Genomic DNA, 12,542 nt, shown 5'->3' with positions numbered 1-12,542 from the left:
GACAAGGGGACGTGGTTTATTTTAACCTGCGCCAGTCATAGAGCAAACTTTCACAGGGACGTTTGTCACCGCTGCAATGCAGAATGTTCTCGGGAATGAGGAAAATGCCAGCATGCTGGTGTGGGAAGGACAGTACCCGGCAATATGTGGCTTTTGAAAAAAAATGCATGACACAGAGCCAGTATACAAACGACTGAAGCATGAGCTAGGGCTGGTGAACAGTAAGCCCCTTCTGTATACCTCGGCTGTCTGACATGTCCCACAGCACGAAGCAAAGAAAAATAAACCATAAAACAATCCCAAATCCTTCAAGACTTACAGTTGGAAAAAGGTTCTTGTTGGAATGGGGAAAAAGTGCTCAGGGATATCTTGGGTTTCTCCTACTAGCAAATGCAGGAGTTGAGTCAAATAGAGACACTGTTCTGCACGGAATGGGACCCCTGGGAAGCTCTCAGGTGACCTTTAGTCTTCTCAAGGGCAGCTGGTGTGTGGGGAGCCGACGGGGAGGTGTCAGTGCCCTTGCGGGTGACACAGTGGCCCACGAACTTGTGAGTGAGTCTCGGTTGGCTCGACCTTTGGTGCCTGCTGGAAACAGGCCCCTGCTTTGGCGGGCACAGACACCCTGCCGGTTTGGTCGAGCTAGAAAATATATACCCGGACTCACCCGCAGATGGATCCGTGACAGCAGGTTCTGTTTTGAGGTTGGGGGAAAATGCACATTTGAATCATATTTTGAATCAGAAATTCTGTCCTTCAACATATAACAGTTCTAGATATAAAAGTTCTAGTAAAATACTTTGCAATAATTACGAGGCGGAAGCTACACAAATATTTGCTCATCTCTTCCGTCCCAGTTTCCACTCAGAGCCGATTCCTCCCACATCCCCCCGCCCCCAACGGCGTGTGGCTTCCTGCGACCACGGCTTCCTCACCACCCGCGTCTACCTCCGGTCGTGTCCTGCAGTTCACGGATCCCGTCCACGTTCTCCAGCGGCCAGTAATGGGAAGCAGAAGCCAAGACCTCAAACCCTCGGGGAAAGAAGAGGAAAAATTTTAGATCATATTAGGGAGGAGAGAACTGCAGATGCAGAACCGCTCAGCACACACTTGGAATAGCGGCGTACCGCGATGGCCCAGGGCGACATTGAAAAGGCACCGGGTAAAAGCCAGTACTCGTTCTCGGTTTAAAAAAGACTCTTAAATCATAAATTGGTAAATAGTTCCATAAGGTGGACAAAACAGGTTAAGTAGGAAAAGATAGATGCCTCTCACCTCGTGAAAACAAAGCCACCGTGCCTGATGGTGGGTCAGGAAAAAGGCAGATCCATTATCCTACTCTTATTTCACATGGTTTTAGAGAGAATGTCTGATGCAAACAGACGACAGAAAGAAGGTCAACAATCATTTTAAGGCCGGGTGCAGTGGCGCACACCTGTAATCCCAGCACTTTGGGAGGCTGAGGCAGGAGGATCGCTTGAGCCCGGGAGTTGGAGGTTGCTGTGAGCTAGGCTGACGCCACGGCACTCTAGCCCAAGCAACAGAGTGAGACTGTCTCGGGAGGAAAAAAATCACTTTAAAAGAGGAAGAAACTAACATCGATATTCTGCCAGACATGGTTTGAGGTACTTAACAAACACTTCCTCGTTTTATTCTGAGGAGCATCTGCAAGAGAATTGTCCGCTTGGCCTATTTGTGAAGACAAGGAGTGAGGGTCTTGCTCGGAACCGCACAGCATGGTAGGGTGCACACACCCTCGAGTCTGAGTCCCCCCTGCTCCTCCCATCGTCCCTCCATGTTTCCCCCCACCAAAAGTTACTCAGTTCAAAATTTCCTTTACGCTCCTCGTACTCTGAGCAGACAGAACCTTTTGCAGATGTATTATTGTCTGTCCTGCTCTTCTCATCGGATACTATGTGGATGATTTAACTCATCTGTGTCCCGTCCTCACAATCAGTGTGGGTAACATTCCCTCGAGTGGCCGCGCCACTAACAGCCACCTTCACCACCCTACTACCGACGGAGCGTCAACAGCTTCCGTGTTTGCCGTCACGGTAACTCTAACACGGGTGGCTCCGTGCATAGAATGCTAACATTCATCTTTTCTTGGATTAGTCCCCTGCGACTAGTTCCCAGAAGTGGAAATAGTGGTCCAGATGACTAAATCATCATCAGCCGCCCTAAACATCTGCTAGATCATACGAAAGTAAAAATAAAGTAATCTTTGTGCTATTCTTTGTAAAAAAAATAAAATAAAATAAACTTTTTAAAGAGGAGATAATATGATCATTATTTCCAAATGATGTCTGCCTGCTAACCAAAGTGAAAAAGCCTTACACACAAGAAAAGAATTTGGTAAGTGAAAAACTATTACAAACAATAAAAGAATTTAGCAAAAGGCTTATACAACTTTAATATACAAATGTCAATAGCTTTCCTGTGTTCCAACAACAGTGCTAAAAAAGAAGAGAAGAAGAAAAGTTCTCATTTATAAGCGTAGCCAATAAAGAGAAAACATTTAAGAAGAAAAGAACAAGAATGGCACAAGATTCGCACAAAGAAAACAAAAAATAACAACACTGAGGGGTGTTAACCCTTCGACAAATGAGAGACTTATCCTATTCTGGGAAAAGCAGACTCAAGATCATAAAAGTGTCAACCATTCTTTAATTAATCTATAAATATTAAGAGATTTGCTGTAAAAAGTCTAAGAGAATTTCTTGAGATGGAAATCTGATTATGGAGTTTATACATAAAAATAAATAAGCAAGAATAAACAAGAAAACCTGAAGAAGGAAGATAAAAGGTTAATGGGAGTGGTCGTGCACTCGAGGCAGGACATTGTACAGCTGCAAGAATTAAGACAACTTGTGACACACGAATAGACAGTTCAGTGGAAGAAAAACCCACCAACACTCCCAAGTACATGTGGAAATTTGTTTATGATAAAGGCGGTATTTTAAATCAGAGGAGAAATATTATTCCACAGAAGGTATTGGAGCCAGTTGACCCTCTGGGAAACATTAAGATCCCTACCTCACTCCTAACATCGTAACAATTTCCAGATGTATTAAAATTGAAGTGTTACAAGATAAAACATAAAAGCTTCTGAGGGAAACAGACTACAAATTTGATGCATACGTATTTTAAAATTTCCGTACGGAAAAAAAATCCAGCTAAATCAAACCAAGGAATTATGTTTACATAACGCATATGACCGAAATGTATGGATTTCTCTTTAGCTGTGTTAAATTTATTATGTTAATAAAAACTCCTACTATTAAGAAGAAATAAACCAACATAATAGTGGGGCAAATGACACAATTGGATAGTTCAAAGTAAAAGTAATATGAATTATTTTTAAATACAGGAAATGATGTTCAGTCTTGCTCATACTTTTAAAAGCATGTTAAAATCCGCAATGACATAGCCTGTCGGAGCTCCCCTATCAGACCAGCAAACAAAAGGTTAGATACGCCAGGTTGACAGCTTCTACCCCATTTCTGATGTGAGTTCAAATCAGTACAGACTTTCTGGCAGGCAATTTGGCAATATCTATCCAAATTTTAAGTGTACGTTTGCTTTGATCTAGCAATCCCACTCCTAGGAATTCATGCTAGAGACATATTCACATAAATGATCAAAGACCTACATACAAGGTTTATTTGTTGCAGAATTTGTTATAGTGTCGGAAGCCTGAGAGTAGCTTAAATGTTCGTGGACAGAGGGCTGGCTGGACAGACGCGGCAATTCGCACAAGGCACTAGTGTGCAACCGGGACAAACACGGAGGCTCACAGAAGGATGTAGAATGTTCTTTGATTGACATTGTTAAGTGTTGACAAATCAAGATGACAAAAAAAAAATGTGTATGCCAGGAGCTATCTGTGTACAATACAGGTGTTTGGGGCAGGGAGGGAGAGAAGAGAGAGACGAGAGCGAGAGTGAGAGCGAGAGAGAGAGAGAGAGAGAGAGAGAGATGCTTGGATGGAAACCCCAGAAACCGATGCCAGTATTTTCGGCGTGAAAAAGTTGAGGAACTGGGTGTCACGTGTAAGGAGAAGGTTTACATTGCATTATCTTTCTGTTCTATTTGAATTTTTGGACCTGTATTCCTATAAAAATATTTTAAGACCTGCTGTCACAGTGAAAATGACCGTAAGTCGTGTCCGTACTAAATTGCCAGATGAGAACTGAGGCATCCGCCTAGTATCTGCATTTTTGCCTCCCGGGTGCCCAACATCTGCACACGTCCGGATCACGGGCTCCTTTTCCGGTTTGCATCTGTGGCTTCAGTGCTCCGTACACGAGCCCACGCTGCGAGCCAGGGGCAGAGCGCGCTCTGGGGCATACGCCAGAGAGAAGTGTCTGAACAACACCCGACTCTCCCGTGCATGTCGGGAAGTAACGCCCGACCTCAGTGGGTTTCCAGTGGGAATAGTCCTGCCATCGTAACGCAGCACTGAGAATCTGAAATGCAAAAATTGAAACTCTTCCTTTTCATTTGTACCACGCTTTTTTTTTCCCCCCTAAAATCTAGGATATTCATTCTGAAGAGAAGAAAACCTCATTGACTTGTTATTCGATCCATCTGGGGAAAAGTCGCAAAAGGAAATAGCATCTGTTATACAAGGAACAGATGCTGCGTCTTCAGAACTGTCATCTCCATAAAATAAGCCCTGTGGACACAAGATTCTTTCTGTCCTTTCCGTTTGCGCCTGGCCACGGTCAGCTCTGGGTAGAAAGGGGGACGGAGGACAGGGGGGTGTCCCCTTCACCTCAGAAGACGCACCCCGAAGCCAGCCAGTGTCCACAAGTGACGGGGGCCTGGGGAGGGGCGTTGGGACCTTCCATTGCGTGTCACTGCCCGTCACACACACGTGAAACACGGGGCTCATGTGACAGACGGGGAACAGGCGCGGAAGGGGCTGCAGACAGAAACGTCCACGAGGCAAGGGGACGCACTAGGAGTGATCTGGACAGAGGCCGGGGATGGCGCTCCAGGCAGTTAACAACCTGGAAGGGTCAGGCAGGGACCCCAAGGACAGGCGCTGGACACAGACGCCAGGCATTGCCCCACGTTGCCGACTGCGGAGCCCGGGGCAGGAGAGGCTGCGGGGACCAGAGGTGTGTACCCGGTGCCAGTAAAGCCACCGCCTCCTCTTGCCAGAGAACTCCTGCTCTGTCGAGGAGTTTGCCCGGGATTGCCAGGTATCCCACTCTTTAAAGAGAAGCCGGACATCCGGATTTTTTCATTTGAAATCTCCCAGATTTTTAATGTTAGCAATTTTTTAAAAATTAAAACAGTGTGCGGCACTACAAGACGTAACGGAGGACTGAGTTCAGCCCGTAGGTTCCCTTTTACCATCTAAAGAGTAAAATAAACTATAGTCCTAACAGTTTCATCAGGACAAGGAAATCTCACTCTTTTGTGAAAAAGACACTCTGTGGCTCTTTTCCCTTCGAGACGGTGACACAAGACCCTCCGGCTGGGCAATCACCTGAGTTGTCACCAGATAAACTCTCATAGAGAATAAACGTCTGCTCAGACAGGACGGCCAGGCCAGCAATAACGTGGCTCGTCCGGGGACTTCAAAATATCCCCAGGCCTCAAGAAATTGAGTAGGAGGGGAAGGCAGAGAGAGAGAGAATCCAGAAGGCACGGAGGGCAGGACCGTTCCAGCTGCCCCACCGTTATAAACCGAGTCTTCGGGACTGATTTATCATCCACACACAACGGCCCATCGATTCGGTTTGCGGGGGGGGGCGTGTGTGTGAGAGAGAGAGAGGGAGGGACGGAGGAGAGGCAGGAGCATTAATACTCAAAAAAAAAGTTAATTTTCCCTTTTCAGTTTTTCTTCCAGATTTCCCTATTCCTATCCCTTCCATATTACTTATTCCTTGTGTCTGTCAAGGAAACCACATGCCTTGGTTTCATTTAGGGAAATACATCTTCTGTGTCCATCTACTCGATTCAGCTGAAATCCAGACACACAAAGCTCACCTTCCCCATTGGACTTTGCCTGCTGTTCCCACCACCTACGATGCTGTTCCCTGCGCTTTGCATGGCTGACTCTATAATTCAGGTCTCAGCTCACAGGGCCCTCCCCTCGGACCACCCTCTCTTCACACCACCGTCCACCCTGCCTCCCACGTCCTCACGTAGCTTTCTCGTGGCATTTACTGTTATCTGGATTTCTTTGTCAGTGTGTTCGCCTGTGGTCTGTGTCCTGTGCCGGACTCTTCCTCAACCGCTCCATCTGCCCCTTACCCCTCGTGTCTGAAACCAGGCGTGGGGTGGGTGGGAGTGTATCGGAAATTCAGATTTTTGCATTTTAAGTCTCCCAAATTTTTAATCCTAGTAATTTAAAAAATAACTCTAAAGATGAAATGCAAAAATGAGCAGATGAATCCACATAGAATATAATTATATATATATATAACTCTGGTACCCCAGAGAATCTCTATTTGCCAAATCCCCATTTGTTCAATGGGTCTAAGCATTGTTTTAAAAAATCCCATCATAAGCATATCTTTTCCACTGGGAATATGAAGAATGAAGTTTCTGCCGTGACCAGTGGTTGTGACAGTCCTTTATAAACTATGCAACGTTATGTAAACACAAAGAATGATAATCACTATAATTATCCGCCTTGGCCTCCCGGGTCCCTAAATAGGGAGGCAGAGTGACTGCCCACCCTCCTGGGAACGGACTGGAACCAGCCGCACCAAGCACCCCAGGACTAGAAACTTCTGGAAAATGACATGGTTTTCTTTTTTTCTTTTTTTACATTCCCTTTTCCTCATTATAAATGTTATCTATAAAATGGTTTGTTTATAAACTTTAAGAAAACCTGGCCTGCAGTGTCCTGGCCAATGCCATTTATGGATTTAGATTAATCAACATCACAGCTTCCCAGGGAACAGAGGCAGATGCCCGGCTGGGCCGTGGAGACACCTTGGCTGTGGGTGGGTCGGACTCGGGGAGCCCGGCCGTCCCCTCTCTGAGCCTCATCTTCCTCTCCTGGTGTCCCTGTAAAGGGGGCTGGTGGCTAACGAGTCTCTAGGGCCCCTTCCAACTGCAACCTCCCACCACTCCTCTAAAACGGCAACCTGCACTCACAGACCAACACAGGTGGTGCAAAGGCTCAAAACGATTCCCAGTGGATTTGCGATTACTTACAAACCGAGCACGTGTCTGTAAGGCGGGGTCGAGCTAAGACCTGGCGCAGAGAAACCAGACGGTGCCAGGTGGGCGCCGGGAGCTGAGCCGTGCAGGGCGGCCGTGCTGCCTCCTCCCTTCCCTTCCTCGACGGCGTGGACAAGTCCACACGGCCTGAGCACCTGCCGGGCGCGGGGCCCGGTGCTGGGCACCAGGACGAGAAGGCAGGGAAGCCCCACGGTTCTGGTAAAGCCCTGCATCAAGTTCAAGCGGGCTCCGGAGACCGGGGTTCCCGCCCTGTGCGGGGCCCTCCGCGAGGTCACCTGGCACCTGTGCGCACCTGCAGTGCCGCACTCGCCACTCGGCTGTTATCTTCCGGTAATCTCCGTCTGTCTCCCCAGTGCCCTGGGCGTCGTGAGTCCCCTGAGCTCAGTGCTGTGCCCTGAGACCACAAGCAAGTCCCTTAATCTCGCTGGAAGACACACGTCTTCATCTGCAGTGACGACACTGCTGCCGGGGGTGGCTGTGCAGGCCCCGGGTGCTGCCACATGGGCGCTACATTGTAGCGTTCCCGGAGTGAGACGCTGCGAGCTGTGCGGGCTGCTTCCCGCGTCCCTGTCCCAGCAGGCCGCGCGTGTCGGGGCGTCCACGCCATCAGTGGGTGCCCTCGAGATGGTGCCGGGGTCGGGCTTCCCCCTGGGGGGTCCCCGGGTGCCTCGGCCTCAGGGTCGTGAGCGGGAGTGTGACGGGGGTGCCCGGCTGGAGCCCCCAGAGGCCGTGGATGGGCCGGGGGAGAGGAGACAGGCAGAGAGGACTGGGCAGGCAACGCCAGGGGAAACTGAGGAAAGAAAAGCAGACAGAGCCCGGGGGCGGAGTGCAGGATGGAGGACCCTCCGAGCTCGGCAAACTGGAGCCCTTCACTGTCCCAGAGCAGGAAGCGGGGAGGAAAAGGAGGAAATAAAAGGGAAAAACAAAGGAAAGAAAGACAAACCCACAAAGCTGAAAGGGGCAGTCGAGGAAGGACCAGCAGAGAGGGGGTGGCTGGGGTCGGGGCAGTCGGGGGCACCTGGGTTCCAGACCCAGAGCTCAAGAAGCACCACCACCCCCCGCACCCCCCACGCCAGCCCCGGCACCACGGCGTCTTTCCAGCGACATTTCTGTCATTCTCAGATTGTCACATGGCCAGTTGATCAAGAAACATGGTTTTCTACCCTAAGGCAGGACGTGGCCGGAGCACAGTCTCTAGATGGAGCCAAGACAGTGCAAACTGCTGCATACGCTCAGGGCCAAGAATGTCAGTGCAGCAAATTGAAACACTCAGTGTGCAGGTAGAAGGGTTAAAGAATTTTTAAAAATAAATTTTAAGAAAAGAATGTGAGTGCATATGTGTGGGCATGTGTGGACATGTGTGGACACATGTGGATGTGTGTGAGGGTATGTGTGGTGCACAGGGGTACATGTGGAGGCATGTGGACATGTGTGCAGGTGTGTGGATATGTGTGGATGTATGTTCATGTGTGAGGGTGTGGGTGGTGCATAGGGGTACATGTGGAGGCATGTGCATGTGCAGGCATGTGGGCATGTATGTGATTTGTGTGCATGTGTGTGAACACGTGGGCACTGAGGATGTGCGTGGACATGTGTGCAGGTGTGTGGACATGGGTGGATGTGTGTGCATGTGTGAGGGTGTGGGTGGTGCATAGGGGTACATGTGGAGGCATGTGCATGTGTGGACATGTACAGGCATGTGGGCATGCATGTGGCTGTGTGTGCATGTGTGTGAACACATGTGGGCGAACACATGTGGGCATTGAGGATGTGTGTGGACGTGTGTGCACGTGTGTGTATACATGTGGACCCCGAATCACAAGGCAGCGGTCTGGGAGGTGCCCTCATGGCTCCCTTTCCAACACTGAGCGGCAGTGAGCACCGTGGCTGGGGCCTCGGGGCTGCTCGGGGCTCCAGGACCGTGGGGTGCACAGCCCTGCCCGACCCCCGACACCAGCTCGAGGAGGCACCTCCCTGTCCTCCCGGCTTCCTCCTCTGCTGGAAGCCAGCGGAGCGGCACACTGGACGCGGTGCTGGCCACAGAAACCCTTCCCTTTCTTCCAGCAACTCGGTTGGGGAAAGGGGAACGCGTGGAAATCCACAGCTTCTCACCTGCTACACGGGGGACTTGAGAAGCTCCCCGAAAATGTGGGTGACAGAGGAACGGCAGCACCCCGAGCCCTGTCGCTGGCAGGCTGAGGGGTGGCGTGGCCCCGCGTCACAGCCAGAAAGGAGACCCCTGCCAGGGTCCCGGGCTCTGACCGGGGCTCTTTCTGGGGGCCCTGGGTGCAGCCTGAGCCGGGTTCTGGCTGGTGGTTAGAGGCCGGTCCCCGTGGCAGGCGGGCAGGGCCCCGGGGGCGAGGCTCTGCGGGAACAGAGCCAGCTCCCCAGCAAAGGCTCGGGCATTAGCGGTGGGGGGGCCTCCCCACCTGCAACTTCCAGCAGCATGCGACCCCCGCTGCCCACAGGACCCCTTTCCCTCTCCCGCCTGCTCCTGACCGATGGGGCGGGAAACGTGCCCCCCGCACACCTGCCGGTGGAGGATGGGGCCTCCCCGTCCACCCAGAAAGAAGCCTCGTCCTGACGCTTCTAGACTGAGCATCCCGATGGTGAAAGGAAGGCGCCTGGCCGGGTGGGCACCAGGCTTGCTCTGTGTCCGGCACCGGACGAGGAAAGCCCCACTGTGCGGCTACCAACAGCCTCGGACGGGCCAAAGCTCCCAGTCAGCGCGAGAGAGCTCGCCCGGGAGACACAGGATGCGAGTTGATGGGGACAGAGGGCGCTCGGCCCTGAGGAGGCTGAATTCCCCTAATCACAGGTTTCATCCGACCCAGAGCCAGGGGTGGCCCGGCTGCTGCTCCGTCCCAGCCCGGACAACGGGAGGACAAAGCTCACGGCCAGCCGGGCAGAGAGTCTGGAGGACCAAAGACCCCAACAAGGGCCCTTTGAGGACAGCCTCTGTGATAAACAAATAAGCCGTTCCCAGGACACCCGCGGGGCAAGAGGAAAACGTGGTGAGAACAAGGAGACGCCCTTACCTGGGTGGTCCTGCGACCTGGAGTGGGCTCCGCGCACCTGCACACAAAGACCACACGGTGAGACTCTCGGGGACACCTCCCGGCAGAAATCTACCCGGCACCAACAGTGGCCACTTGGGGACGTTACCTGAAAGTCACAGTCGAACAGCAGCAGCCACGAGTACCAGCAGCAGAGGGGCAGCAGCTTCCCCATGGTTCCTCGGAGGACAGTGCGATCCACGAGCAAGTCCCCAGGGGCTGGGATCCACGAGCAAGTCCCCAGGGGCTGGGAGGAGGCGTCCTCTTCAGCTGTCACCTCCCCGGGAGAGGGGCATCTTCACAGGTTCCGGGGAGGAAAAGCTTTTGTCTCCTTCAAGTTTGTGAAACGCAGCCGTCTTGGGGGTTAACGGGTGTCTCTTCCTTGTCTCAGAGCTCGAGCTTCTCGGGCGATCGGTGGGCTCATTGCGATGACCAGACCTGCCACGGCACGCAGGGAGGGACGCACGTCCCAGTCGCAGCGCCGGGAGAGCAATCGGAGGCGTCACCGCGTGCGAGGCGGGGACTGTGTGTGTCCTCCAGGGCTTTCCTGTATCCCAGGAGCCTTCGTGCGTCCCAGTCGGATGTGGACTGGACTTTTCTCCTTTTTCTTGCGGCGGGAGAGAGCAAGGAGCCTTCCCGAGTGACTCTGCCCCGGAGCTCCCGGCCGCGGCTGGAGCCCGTCCCGGGCCGCCCGCTAACTCCTCCCGGCCTGGCTGGAGTTTACGAGGCTCCGCGCCCTGGGTGGAGAGCAGTGATGTCAGGTTCAGACCTTGCTCTGCTCCTTCTCTATTTATATCCCGGCGGCTCCGTCCTTCCTGGGTCCTAACACCGGCCCGTTAGGAGCAGCTGGAAACGCCTTCAGGATCTCAGGCTCCGACGCGGCCGGGGACACGGCCGCCACAGGTGCTTCTAATCAGCACCGCGGAGGCCGCGCCAGTTAGTGTTGGCGACGTCAGGACAGACTGTCAAACAAACCACAAGCTCCCTTTAGAGCCGAGTCTGGTTTGCCCGAAGGAAGGCAGAGGGGACACGGGGGCAGGAAAGGGAAATAAACACGCCCACCCTGCCCCCCGCGCTAGGGGCCGACCCCATCCCTCCTTAACTCTTTCAGCAGTCGCGAAAGCCACGGGGTTAGTTACACTGAGCAGGTACGCCAGACCCCACGGCCGTCCCCACCCAGCACCCAGGACAGCGTCTCAGTGTGACAGCAAAGGGACCCTCGGCCAGCCATGCCTCAGTTTACCCTAGACCAGAGTTTCTCCGATCTACCCAAGTGTACACGCACACACACGCACACCCTGTGATCACGGCCACGTTTGCCGCGTGATCTGACCAACACTCACCTGTCTGTGAACTGCCCGACACGCACGGGCCGCGCTCTCAGGCAAATCCCCGCGTCTCTCTCGCTGGCAAATTCCTTGTCTGCAAAAGGGAGGTCGTGGGTCCCCCTCGGCAGGGTCACATGTGTCAGGCTCCTAGAGCAGCGCTTGAAAAACACGTGGCGCTCAATAGATGTTAGTTTTTATTAAGGAAAATTGTCAGTCCATAAATGTTGGCTATGATTATTGTTATAAAGTAGAAAATAACACCCAATAAATGTTCGCTGATAGCGCAATCCCCACGGTCCTGGCTTTAAATGGGGATTAGGAGCCTCGAATCCAACCGACTTCCTAAAGAGGAGAAAGCGGCTTCCAGTCTCCACGCACAGGGAGAGAGACCTGCTGCCCAAGGCGGCGGGGGACGGGGGGAGGGGGGGATTATTTTGAACTTGCGCCTGCAGCCGACGGCAGCTCGGATGCTCCGACAGCCGGACCCCCCGGCGCAGCGGGAGGAGACAGGTGGTTTCTTCCCGGCCCCTCTCCTGCCACCTCCAAAGCCTGGAGCTGGGACCGTGACCTTAGGCCGCTTGCCCAGGCTGATCCGCCTCAGAAGAGACTCGTCCACGACCTTTATCTCCACGTGGCATCCGCTGCCCAGTCCTTCCACCTCCCTCGGGGGAGCGTGGAGGGAGGGACGGTGTGGCAGTTGTCCCCGCCCCGGCCTTAACGTCAGAAGAACCACACGGATTCCCGAACACACGGGCCCTGCCCAGCCCCAGACCTGGGCAAAGCCGATGTTTCTTTTCCATCATAAATCTGTCATTGGACGACGGACGGCACCCAAGTCCAGGGCGGCCGTAAAATCCGGGTAGAAAGCAAGTTGAGCAGAACCTGCCCCGCAGGCGTCTACACACACCCAGATGGATGTTCGATCCCGATGCCAGACTATGGGATGGCACTG

General features: G+C 52.8%; 1 protein-coding gene across 1 annotated transcript in view; it reads right to left on the bottom strand.

Annotated features, from left to right (window-relative positions):
* Positions 1–11,693, bottom strand: part of ADGRD1 (adhesion G protein-coupled receptor D1) — an 84,924-nt gene extending 73,231 nt beyond the window's left edge. The window contains exons 1-4 of the mRNA XM_045534313.1: positions 11,606–11,693; positions 10,372–10,999; positions 10,245–10,281; positions 946–1,029 (exon numbers count right to left, since the gene is read on the bottom strand). Of these exons, the coding sequence (XP_045390269.1) occupies positions 946–1,029; positions 10,245–10,281; positions 10,372–10,437 (187 nt within the window). The 5' untranslated portion in view covers positions 10,438–10,999; positions 11,606–11,693. The remainder of the gene's footprint in view (positions 1–945; positions 1,030–10,244; positions 10,282–10,371; positions 11,000–11,605) is intronic.
* Positions 11,694–12,542: the final 849 nt, after the last annotated feature.

Source organism: Lemur catta, chromosome 21 (genome assembly GCF_020740605.2).
Source record: "Lemur catta isolate mLemCat1 chromosome 21, mLemCat1.pri, whole genome shotgun sequence".
Classification (NCBI taxonomy): Eukaryota; Metazoa; Chordata; class Mammalia; order Primates; family Lemuridae; genus Lemur; species Lemur catta.
This window is presented reverse-complemented; position numbering and strand designations above follow the sequence as displayed.